We start from the raw sequence: 13,128 nt of genomic DNA, 5'->3' as shown, positions 1-13,128 counted from the left end.
CCTTCCCTTAGGAGGTATCCTTTTTGCCTTTTTCTCTTAAAAAGTCGGTGTTTTGGGGCTCATGCAATCCATCATTGCCAAGAAATAAAGAACTGAGTCTCCCATATGTGATAATTGCAAAGTTGGATAGATTCTCTTCTTTCCCCCCTCCTTGTTTCAATTTTCTTATTTTTTGTTTTCCATTTTTTATTCTTCTTCCTCCTCCTCTTTTTTTTTTAATTCTTTATTTTTTTATGAATCCTCATGACGAATACCATTTGCAAAGAACTTTGATTAAAGCGATGAGAATTTTTTTATTTTTCCTGATCTCCTATGTTCTCAATCGAGTTGAAATGAGGAATAATCTCTAGACCTAAACCCAAATAAATGGAACAATAACTTGCTACTCTCTGGATTTCAGGCAGCCAAGAATTATGGAACTAAACTAGCAAAACGACAACTCTTTTTCTCTTCTACGCTAATACACAATTATGGAAGATGCTGCGCATGATGTATCCAAGCAGATATACATACACATAAAATACAGGTCACTATCCCTATTACATTCACCTGTTTGTAAATCCATTTTGACTATTTTTTGGGGGGAAATGGATTATAAGCAAAATCTTCTATTATCTGTAGTTCTATCTCAAACTGCCACTTCATCTGCAACTCAGGGCAGGTAATTTATAACATCTCTTTAGGTTAAGAAAGAAGATTCCAGGTTGAGCTTTTTTCTTTTTTCTCCTCAACTAATCAATAGATGGATAAACTTCTTGCCCCACCTGAAGCCATCTCTCCTTGCCATTCTTTTCTTCTCCATCCTCCATGATGCAGTCCTCATATCTTAACAGAACACCAAATAGAATCTTCCCCTGCTTCCATGAAGATGACATTATTTCATTCAGGAATGCAAAAACTTGATAAGCTGCAGATTGTGACACTATAATATCTCTAAAGAAGTCATGAACATACTCTGATTAATTGTTTTAGTATTGTGCATCTTTTTCTTTTTTTTTAATCTTAGTTATCTAAAAAGAATTAACTGGATCATGACTGACTGACCTGCACTCGTCTATACGAAGCTAATGTTGCCAAAGGTTCCTTCAATTTTCGCACTTGTCCGGATTGCTGATCAAGATTAATCATCTGACAGCGGTTGCATCCACCCAATGACTGAAAAGGAGCAGCACACCTGTAACTTAGTAATGTCCAATATATTGAACTATGATATCAGTAGACTTCATAGCATATGATTTAGAACAGAATTAGATTTAAGAAACCATTCCCAAGAGGTGTTGAAATTAAGATTGGTATTCTAAATTAGTGTTTCCTAATAAACAGTGAATAATCGTACAATAGAATTAAAAGTTAAACAGAAAATATGCAGACACCACTAGGATGGTTAAGATGGTCCGCCAAACAGACCCGAACTGACATGTTCAGGGTGTACCGATCTAGACTAGCATGGTAGCAGATCAGTTTGGGGGGTTGGCTTAGTAAAGGGTCTGAACTAGGCCAAACAGGTCCGAACCATGCCAAACAGGCCTGAACCAAGTGCAACCTCCTAGTTCCGCCGATGTAGAGCAGCTCAAGGTGGTTTGGGCCCCTTATCCTTTTTCTATTTCCTTTCTTTCTTCCTTCTTTCCCTTTTTTTTCTTTTTTTCCTTCCTTGCTATTCTCCATTTCTTTTTTTTTTCCTTTTATTCTTCTTTCCTTCATTTCTTTCTTTCCTTTTTTCTTCTTCTTTCTTTCTTTCTTTCCTTCTCTTCTTTCTTCCATCATTTCTTTCTTTCCTTTTTCTTCTCCTTCTTCCCTTTCGTTTCTTTTCTTCTTTCTTTCCTCTTTCCTTTCCTTATTCTTTTCCTGTGGATGGGTACATTATACACGGAATAAAATGCCATAACATTATTCAATAAAGCTGCATTATCAAACATGAATAATACACGGACTCACTACATGTTACACTCTTTCAGAAGTATATGCAACAGCAGAATCAGCTTCCAGCATGACATCTTCATCCAACTCATAATTTTAAATTTACAAACCACTGCCCTCCATTTACTCTCTTATATCCAATAGTATCTGTCCTTACTTACCTCTCTGTCAACACCTATAAGGTCTTAGTAACATTTAGACAGAAATGAATATACGCAATTTATTTTCTTATATGGAGAAAGCATATTATTGATTATGCACTACTTCACTCTCAAGAGAATAGTCCATTATTAAACAACCTTCAGAGAGAATAGACTAGAAAAATAACTCTTAATACCTTTTTTTTTGTAACTTATGTCATAAAGCAAGACACAAAATTCAGGTTACATAAAGAAAATTGTCATGCAGGAACCTCAAATCCTTACAAAAAAAAAAAAAAAGCTCCGCCCACATACATAGGCATAAATCAAACTGCTTCATGCAGAAAAGAGATAAAAGGACAAAATCGGATAGAGTTGTTTAAAGTTTAGTTCTGCCACACAAAGAAACAAAACCTTGTGGATGGACTTATTTCAAATTGATCATTCTATTTTCGAAAGACAATGAGCAATTATAGAGACTTTGCTATTACACATTGATAAGTCCATAGCAAAACTGTGGACCTTAGGTTAACATATTGAACTAGTTTCACATTAGATGTAAATTAATTTTATTTGCATCGTGTTTCTTCACAGGGAAGGAATCTGTGTTTGAAGCTTGCTAAGTAGCAAAACATGGACTAGTTTGTAAGTAAAAATTGAGATGCTTATATTCAGCTAAAAGAAAAATAACATGAACGTCCTTATGGATAGGAAGTGCTCGACCACCAAGACACATGCAATCATACATGCTTTGCTTAAGAAAAACAGACAAGCTTTGATGTAAATGTTGATAATTAGTTTCATATTTTAGTTTTCAGATTATTAAGTTGCTATTATATTGCATCAAGAGTAGGGTTTTGCACAATTTAGAGCTCAGGATTCTCTTTTTTAAGTGTTTGTCGTTGCATAGTAGGGTTTTCTAAGGTTCTCTTGCATCAGAAAAATGAAGAAGAATGAATAAGCACTATCTGATATATCTACTCTGATCCAGTGTGGCAGTAAAGTGTGCGGGGGCATGCTCAGGGCATGTGTAATCAATTATAGGGAAAAAGCAGCTTTATACTTTCTAAGAAGGGTTCTATGGAACTTACAGTAAAGTGTGCCTCTCCAATTTGCAGGCTTCTCCAGCTGTCTTCAACATATGGCTTTGCTCCTGAAATAATAAGATTGGGACGGAATCTCATTGCATCAACAAGCACTGGCTGCCCTGAACCAGAGTAATCTTTCTGCATATCTGCTAGAAGAAAGAGAAACCGACATTTCTTAAGTAGCTAACACAAATGCAGACAATAAATATACCAAATTTCAAGTAATCACAAGTTTGCACATCAACCAATCGCTGAGCACTTCCAAATCTATGGAAGTGGCAATAAGACAGAATATCACATAATACATCACTTGGATCATGAAGGACATTATTATTTCAACAAAAGCTCTACTAAAGAGATATACATAGGCCATCAGAAGAAAGAGACACTGAAATAACTCAACAAGACTAGCTGAATCAACCCCTGCTTGTTGGCTATAGCCGATTATGCTTGGTGGAATGACTAGGAGAAGAGGTGCCTAGATAAGTTTCAATTGATTTGTAGATCTGCCTAAAAAGTACCATGCGAGGTTTGCAGGTGAGCTTTTAAAAGGATGCATTCAATGCATGAAGGTGCTTAAAGAAGAAAAGATGTACTACAACTTGTAGTACGAATGATGAAACCTTCCTGATCATTGAGCTGTATTAACTCTTATAACTAGAAATGGAAATACTGTGATATATGTGATATGCAGATCATGTCATGGCAATTAACCACATAAACTGAAGGAGAATACTGGATAGAAGAGACTAAAACACCAGATGAACCAGAATAGGAAGTCATATGCAACTTTGATGAAAACTGTACTGAAAAGGACTTGTAACTTACTAATTCCTGTTTCATATATTTTTTTTCCGAACATAGATGCAAGTTACTACAGAGCCGACTTAACATGTATGAGCTTGGCCTGGAAGCATGGAGTCTAACCATGAGGTGATTTGTAAAGAGCAAAGCAAGTTCAATTTATTGACACCTCTAGCTCTTAAAGTGCACGGAAAATTTATGAACAATTAATCAATGTTATAGAAAAGAAAAAAAGCAGGACTTTACAATAACCATCTAAGCTGTAAAGTTACAGGCCAAGAAGTAAAACTAGAAAGGAAAGAAACACATACTTGAGTTTAACCGGCTGTTTAGATCATGAACACTATCCTCCGATATTAATAAGATCTGTGCTTCATTAACAAAAGTTAATTTGCTCTCACTATCCCTGCATTGGCCTTCTCTACCAACCTTGTTCATGCACGAACGTTTCTTGGAACTTGAACATCGCACAAAGGTACAAGGACGAGCAATGGCTTCCGTGAACCACATATTGACCTCATCATCATAAGTCATCACTTCATATCTGGTTTCAGATGGAAATTTCGAATGGATTGAAATAATGATTCATATATGACCAAACTTTGAAACTCAATCTCTTATGACTTGAAGCATTTTGCCAAAAATTACAAGCACATACAAGTAGACCTGCCTAAAAAGCAATGAGGGTGGAGGGCATCAAAAGATTAAGACATGACATGGCATTATACCTTCAGAGGCATGCTATAATTCCTCTAAATCATTAAAAGTAAGACACATGTTCCCCAACTAGGGTAAAAACTAATGTCTTAGGGCATTAAGCATTTGGAGGATCTTAACATCAACAACATGCTGCCAGTTCCAAAAAACCACTTTTTATGTCTAATATGTAGAGATGATACAAACTATAGATGTTAGTTTGCAAAAAAAAAAACATGGAAAAAAATGAATTCTATCAAAAGAAAAATGATCCAAGATTCATGAACCAACTTTTAATCAAACAATCTCTTAGCAAAAAGAAGACAAAATGAAGCATAAAGTTTTCAATCGATATGATTTGACTTACCAATAAATAAGCAATGAAATTCAAATAAGAGTACGGCCTACAAAGATTTTGCAGATCTCTAGTAATCTTGGCATATAATTTAAACCCTCAACTTTTTTTATATATATATTTTTGGGGGCGAGAAGAGGGGAATGGATTAAGAAGAAACAAGTTGGCATCCCACTTTACAATCAATACAAAGGTTTCCAAAGTGGTCAAATGGCATTAAACACTATGAGGTCCTCAGGCATTTTTAACTGAATGATTAAGTAGATCGATAAACTTTATAAAGTACTAAAAAAACCATTTTACATCTAAGTAATAATTATATATATACACACACACACACACACTATTAAATGCAATTACTTTCTTGTTTGGAATTTATTTATTGACCAAATGAGTGTAAGCTTGTTATCAACCAAGTCTTGCTGAACCGATACCGGGGTTGTAGCAGCTGGCTACCAGTTTAGTACGTACGTACTGTACCAACCTGAGGTGTACCAAAAACAGGGGGAGATGGGGGGGGGGAGTGGGGAGAGGTAGAAGGAGAGGGAGGAAGAAGGGAGGGAGAGTTCATGAATTGAAATTTCACATTGAGGGTTCTAGATCATCACCACCTAAAGAAATGGAAAGGAAATAAGAGGTTTCAGTATATCCCATCTATGATGTTTCACAAAGTGGTCTTGCAGTGTGATATCATACCCATTCCATATTACAGCATAAGAAAACATCACGTTCCATATAATTCAAACGAGTATATGACCTATTATACTTTATAAATGACCTGAAGCAAACCCTTGGTAAATTTAATAAGCTCATCATAATTCATAAGACATATGGACTATTATTGTTATAATCCATTTGATAAGACAAGTCTGTCTTACCGTATTCAAAACTCATGCAATATGAGTCTCTTGTTTGAACCTTGTATTTATGTAACTCAAAGCTCATCTGTCATTCTTTATGTTTCTAGTAATCTCAGTTTGGAATCAATAATTGCTAATAATTGTTAAAAATTCTGTGTTCCTTAAAAATTTCTGTTTTTACCAATATATAATCTATATTTCTACAAGTGGTAGTGATACATGATGGTGGCAATGATGATGGCAACAATGATGTTAAAAATTCTGAGTCCCTTGAGAATTCTATTTTGACTAATATATGGTCCAGATTTTCTTCAAGTGCGTCACATTTCACTATAGTTCTTGCTGTCAAACATTGCCTTCCCTCTACGCATATAGTCTCACAAAGCTTGGGGCAAAAGCTTGGAGATTTTGCATTTTGAAGGCATGAGCAAAAATATTGTAATGAGTAGCATTTATTTCCATTCCAATTCAATTCCCCTTTGTGGTGCGCACTATACATGCCTTGAATCATGCCATACCGACACTAGGCATGTGCTAGCACGAAAAGATTGCAACTAACCAAACAAACATGCGACAGAAAATCCTTTTATAAGTGCATCAGATAATACTTTAATTGGTTACTGGTGAAAACCAGACATGTTCTGAACAAGGATTGCCATGTGTGCTCATGACAGTTCATGCCGTTCAGAATGTAACAAGCTAGTGTTGGACTGGTACGTGCATGCTTGTGATCCAATTTTTGCTGCTAGAGCATGCCCATCACTAACACAGCACAGCTCAGCCATATATCAGAATGCAATACTTAAAACCTTGGTGTTCACCATTTAATCATGATGTCCTGATCCATCCTTATAATATCTGCACTACATTAATTTGGTGGAAGGCCCTAATATCCATGATATTAAGGGCTTTCTTCCCAGCGATATGAGAATTATGATTCAGTCTCACCCAAAAAGGTAGCGAAGATCAAGTGTATCACTTATACTTCAACTCTCCTATTTTCCTTCTTTTACATGTGATTTCTTTTCTCATTGGCTAGTTCATTTTGCATAAGATTGGCTTTTTCTTCGTCTCTCAACTAGAACATCATTCCATTAGGCAATCAGGATGTAGCTAACCAAGGCTCTGTTTGCTCCTTCAACCTGCATAAAGAAGCAGTTCTCTTAACTTCATGGTTTTGGCTTATTTACTCTCTTGCATTAGATTTACATCCAATACTCCACATATTACATTTTTACACAATTAGTTACTTGTTTATTTAGTTAGCATTATCCATCTCCTCTCTTTTTATTTTCCATTTACTTTCTTTTCATTGGAACATCTGAAGAGACTTTAAAATTCATGAGGCTAGTGTAGTAATTGAGAATGAGTAGAGGGTGCTGATCCCATCCCTCCTTGTAAGAAGAATTCTAACCCACTTCTCTTCTTGCCAGACCACTGCTCCTCTATCCTCCATTTGGTTTCCTTTTTCTTTTACAAAAAAAAGGTTGATGAATCCTTTCCTCCCTAGCTCATAATTTGGTTGCAAATAGAATGCTACTAACATATTTGGTTTCAGATAGACTTGGTTCTATTTATGTGCAGTCTGTCCATATCTCAGCTTTTCTCCTTAGCTCCTTAGCTTTCATGGTGAGGCCTCCTGTCCTTTTGAGGGGAGCTATGTCTACAAATTTTCAACTGTCTGGTACAAGTTAATTTGAACTTCTGTAAAGGTTATGAATTGGTTATACATGCATATATTACTTTGTGTACAACATATTTTTTTTGTTTTGCACATATAAATGAGCCAAGATATATACACTACACATGAAAAATTTGATATGAAGCACCAAATGCATGCATGCAATGCAAATGTATCCAATACTGTTACTTCAAAGTAATTTTACATGTCAGTAAAAAATAACAATAAGTACTGTAATCATGCAAAAGACAATATTCAAAAATAATTATCCAACCAATCATAATTGTATAAATATTGGCAGATTGATCTCACAGAGACAACAAATAAAATATGCTAAAATACATAAGGAATGCATACCTTTGACCATAGGCATTCATTTCCTCCATTTCCCAAAATGAATTCTTTGCAAGAGAAACTTGCAATTTCTCTTTACAGCGTGGTGATTCTAGAAACAGCTTTCCCTGCTCTAAATCAACAAATGTACGGATATTGCACATTTCAGGTACCTGCAAATGAAATTCTTATAAATTTGACATCGAAAGTGAAATGCTCTTAAGAAATAAAAGTGATTCTTATCATTTAAGTCAAAAAGAAAAGGAAAAAAACTTGCACATGTATCTGCAAATACACAATATACATAACAGCAACAAAACATAACCTGACAATTACTGAAAGCAACTCTATGAAGCAACAAAAATGGCTCATATGACAAACACATATAACAAATGTCATGTAGTAAATGCATAAGCACATAAAGGAATACATAAAAACACACATACATGATGCATGCTTGTCTACATGTACGAATATATATTATGTATGTTAAATGATACTTTAATATGATTGATGTTAAATGTTAGATCTATTGCAGCTTCTGTTCATAAAAGATTATGAAAAAAATACCATCCCTAAAAATCTTTTAGCAATTACTGATAACAGTTACTGAAATACCAATCTTTTGCATCTCTAATTGGAATTTCTTTTATATAATATGCTCTGTATCATTTACTCTTTCTGTTGAACATTTGGAAGGAGTAGCAAAAAAACATTTCATTATCATCTCTTGTAAAGTTATTGCATTGAGGAAGCAAATAATTAATTAGAAGTCCAGATAACAAAGGGAGCTTGCTGAAGCTTGTAGTCTGAGATATTGATTGCTAGAGCCTAGAACCCTTGGTTCTGCATCATTAACAGATGACAAAGACATTAAACAATTACAATAGTGCACGATCTACAGATGAATTGTTAATAAGGGGAAAAAGTTAACCCATTACCGTTAGACGGATGGTTAAATGCAGTGAAACCAAAGAGAATGCTAGTGTCCCAATAGATAATAGTCATGAAAGATGGTAAGCAACTGCAGGTTTATTAACTCACATAGTTAAGAAACTAGCTGCTAACCATATAAGAAAAAGAAAACCTAAACAGTCAATAAATGACCAATACATTGTTTAGACATCATAATATTAAAATATATATCATAGACTACGTAATCCTTTTAAATCAAATTAGGATGTCCTATTCAAATATCCATCTCATCAAGACACTTGAAAACCATACATGGTGGTACCCAAATGGGATTACGGATTACCTATTATATCCTTCTAAATTTAACGCAATAATTGTTTCCAGAGTAAGCTTTCAGTTCCAAGTTAATGAAAAATATTACCAAGCTTCTTATAGTAATTCCATGTTAAGTATTCTTATTTGGCTATAAACAGGATTGCTCCAGTTCCCCTATGAGAAACTGGCTCCAAGCTTAGGCCAAACAATAGTCACAGAATCAATCTCCAGATATAATAAACTGGGCTGTGAACAGAGTCTTTTTGATTGCAAATTGCTTGATTCAAAAATTTAAGTAGTCTAAAGAAAGGAAAAAAAAATACTAACTTCTAGCACCTTAAATACGGTCCCTCTGCAGAAGGTTCCTTGATTTTAGGCTAACCATCCCTGAAGCTTGGAGCCTATCAATAGATAAGGAACCATGAAATGAAAATCTCTTTCCTACTAGGTGAACTGTTCTTTGATCCTATAGATGCTTTCAACATTTTGCCAATTGATCTCGCAATCCAATGATTTCTGAGCTAACTGTAGACCAAAAGAATCCTAAACAACTGAATTGCATAAGAAAACCAAAAATGACTCAAGTATCCCTCTCACTAAGCCTAATTCCTGTAATGCATAAGAAGTTCAAACTAAAACCAAAAGCTGTCACTTCGAAAACAATCTCCTACATTAAATAAATCCATTGGGTGAAATTTCATGACAAGTTTAAAGCTAAGCCATTTATTCTTGCAGCGCAGAATTGATGGTATTATCATAATCCATGTCATGATGGAGCTTTTCAAAACCCCAGTAACATGATTAACTTAATTCAACAAACATCCATTATTATGTATTTCCATAGGATCTACACTGCAATGGTAACAATCTACCTAAAAATCTTAGAACTCTCATCATAGCTTGAACAAACTTAATCATGTATCAACTGCTCAACAAGATCTAGAATTAAACATTAACTGTCATTCTAGAAAACAAAACGCAACATTCATGAAATTTCATTGTTCCAAGCATTCTTTATCTTTCGAGAAGCTATATTCTGACAAACACCGTCCCAATACATATATTTTAGCTGAACATCATATAGCACCTTTCTTCAGATAACCATGGTACCTCAAAAAAGATATATGAACTTTATCAGATCAGCATACCAGATATACTCGATGCCATTCCTACAAAAGAAGTTTGAAAGACCTACAGAATCATATTATCAAGAATTGGTAGAGAAGAGTTAAGAGCACAGAGATCAAATTCTTGTTAAGGAAATGATTGTTCTTCTTATCAAGGGTTTAAGTGCTGGTGGCATGGGCCGAGCCAGCCACCCATATGGCATGCCCCGGCAATTTGCAGCACATCCCAGAACGTCACCAGCATTAACATGTTTTTTAGGGTTTTTTTATTTTTCTTAAAATGTCAAAGATTCAAATTTCTTTCAAGTCAGAAGTTATTCCATGCATTAAAACAATATCTTAAACCCCATATAAAAAATGTGGGACATGTATGCATGCTGAACACTGTGCAATCTACCTTTGGTTTTCTTTCCTTTTCTTTGGTATATGATGCCTTTTATTCTCTGTCATTCTTCTTTTTTATTCAAATTGCTACTTGGAATTTTGAACTTCTCAGTAGGGTTGGGATGGTACAGACTACAGACTACTTGTTGATTTAGCAACTTGGAATGTTACATGTCTAACTTGATGTAACATCTACATTATATCAGACACTTCTTAAAATACCAGTAGTAACACCTAATAAACATAAATAAAAGTTAAGCATCATAAGAAAATATCATTAACATCTTCAAAGGCTTTTATTGTTTATAACATGCCCTTTCTGACTACAGTTGTTAGACTATACTCTCTTTAAATGTCCTATGGAGTATAATTATGCTCCATGTTGGATAATTTGACATTTGATAAGTGGTTAATTGTGAATTAATTTGTTTTTCCCCCTTGTGGTCTCCATGGTCCCTAATGCACAAGCCGTACATGATATATTTGTCTACTGAAACAAGCATGATTTCAGAAATTTCATTAGGTTGTAGTCACCGTATTGTTCCATGTTACATAATTTGACATTTAAAAAGTTGGTAACTGTGAATTAATTTGTTGTTGTTTCCTCTGGTCTCTTTAGTCTCCAATGCACAAGCCGTACATGCTATATTTGTTTACTAAAACAAGCAAGATTTCAGAAATTCCATTAGGTTGTAATTGCATTACTTGTGCATTGCTTTTGTCAAACCAACCTAACCTGTAAGAGACATCGCTACTTTTAACATACAAGGGAACTTAGCTGACCATAAACAGTTGGGATACCATTGATGGTTATATTATAGACAAACAAAAATGGAAACATGTGCAATATACCATATAATAATATATCTCAAACCTATGAAACTCATCAACATGCAGCTGATTACTTAAAAACAGAACATTAATTAATTAGGTAGAAAAGTTCAACAGACCTTTTTCTGAGTCAAAATTTCATCACTTGGTCCTTTGAGAAGCCATTCTCGGTCATATTTCAGGCCTGTTCAGAAATTCATAGAATTACATAAAATATTTTGAATTAGTTTTGACTACTACATATTTTAAAACAGACATATATGCATGCCTAAACGAGTATCATTTGCCACAGCTGTTTCTTCTGTACTCAGGCAGAGATTGAACCAGATAAGCCAGTTAAGATAAAGGTAAGGGCAAATATCATTTTCCACAGTTGTTTCTTCTGTACTCTTGCAAAGATTGAACCAGATAATTCAGTTAAGATAAAGGTACAGGCCAATCAAGTGGCATGGCCCACATCACCCAATTGATGCATCCGCTAGCCCTAAGCCATTAGCTCCACTTGTTTGCCATCGCGGAAGGCAGTAAGAGTCCAAGCATAGTTATCCTCTCCCTCACCAGTGTCAAACCTCATTGAATTCAAGCCTGTTACCCTTTGCAGTGTGAACACCCCACCCCTCTCTCTTTTCCTGCCTTACCAGACTGGGTCCTCACTTAATCAAGGCCCTTGATTTCCATCCAAGCCAGCTCTTCCTCCAACTCACCAGAAGAGATAGTAAGGATCACATGAACAGAGGTTTAAGAGATTACAATTTGAGAGTCTGGAAAAATGGAACTTAGGACAACGTAGTGAGGATAGGGAGTTGAATCGAGGTCAGGATAAAAGGAATTTAGGAAAGCCTAGTGAGAAGAGGGAGTTGAATACAGGTTGAGGGTCAGAAAAATTGAGAAGACTGAAGTCACTTAACAAGATGCCTATGTATTTTCTATTATAGAAGTGGCTAGGAATAGGAGGTGACATGAACCATACAGTCAAAACAATATTTTTGGTCTAGGGCTTACTATTCATGTTCGCATATGTACAATTAATAGAGAGTGCAATAATCAATTCTTTTCATGGATTTGGTATGCATGGAATTTGAACATTTTTTAATCTAATACTCAGCCTAGATACCACATATCAAGAGCTTCCACAGTTCATGGAGCAATAATTAATCTCAAAATAAAACCCCCACAAAGGAAGTGGATATATGTTCAGGAGACTGAACATGTTAAGAAATTATCTACCATCATACTTACATAGTTCAATGATACTTATATAGTATCACTGACACAATATATTCAACAATGAGCTTGGATGTATATCTGTTTCAATCTTCCAAATCGACAACATGCATAGCCACCAAGAACCATTCCATTGAAAGCAAATCTCACATGCCTGTGTATCACATCACACTAACAATGGGTTTTGATCATGTCCATACAGAAGAAAGCATTAACCATAAATTCAGGCCAAATTGCAAATCATTGAGATATAAATATCTTAAAACATCACCCAGACCCTGAATGAGTACTTTAGTACTTTCAGAAAACTGATGGGAACTATTTGCTTACTAAACCTTCCTAGAGGATTAAGAAGTAGAAGCAACTGTTTGAAGAACTTTTGCCAAGTTTCTGTTCATGCTAATCTCAACAATCTGAACACTATCAACTATCAAGGATAGTTTTTGGCTCTGGCGATA

The 13,128-nt window shown here is 35.1% G+C and overlaps 1 protein-coding gene across 5 annotated transcripts in view; it reads right to left on the bottom strand.

Annotated features, from left to right (window-relative positions):
- Positions 1–425: 425 nt before the first annotated feature.
- LOC103722368 (molybdenum cofactor sulfurase) overlaps positions 426–13,128 on the bottom strand; it is a 53,170-nt gene continuing 40,467 nt past the window's right edge. For 4 of the 5 annotated variants that reach the window (XM_008812902.4, XM_026810504.2, XM_008812906.4 and 1 more), the window contains 6 exons: positions 11,566–11,630; positions 7,899–8,047; positions 4,261–4,493; positions 3,149–3,294; positions 1,045–1,155; positions 426–854 (listed from right to left, as the gene is read on the bottom strand). In XM_008812902.4, the coding sequence (XP_008811124.2) occupies positions 732–854; positions 1,045–1,155; positions 3,149–3,294; positions 4,261–4,493; positions 7,899–8,047; positions 11,566–11,630 (827 nt within the window). In that variant the 3' untranslated portion in view covers positions 426–731. The remainder of the gene's footprint in view (positions 855–1,044; positions 1,156–3,148; positions 3,295–4,260; positions 4,494–7,898; positions 8,048–11,565; positions 11,631–13,128) is intronic. The other variant, XM_008812904.4, reaches the window with a different exon arrangement.

Source organism: Phoenix dactylifera, chromosome 9 (assembly GCF_009389715.1).
Source record: "Phoenix dactylifera cultivar Barhee BC4 chromosome 9, palm_55x_up_171113_PBpolish2nd_filt_p, whole genome shotgun sequence".
Taxonomy (NCBI): Eukaryota; Viridiplantae; Streptophyta; class Magnoliopsida; order Arecales; family Arecaceae; genus Phoenix; species Phoenix dactylifera.
Note: the sequence above shows the minus strand (reverse complement) of the source record. Positions and strands in the feature narration are given on the sequence as shown.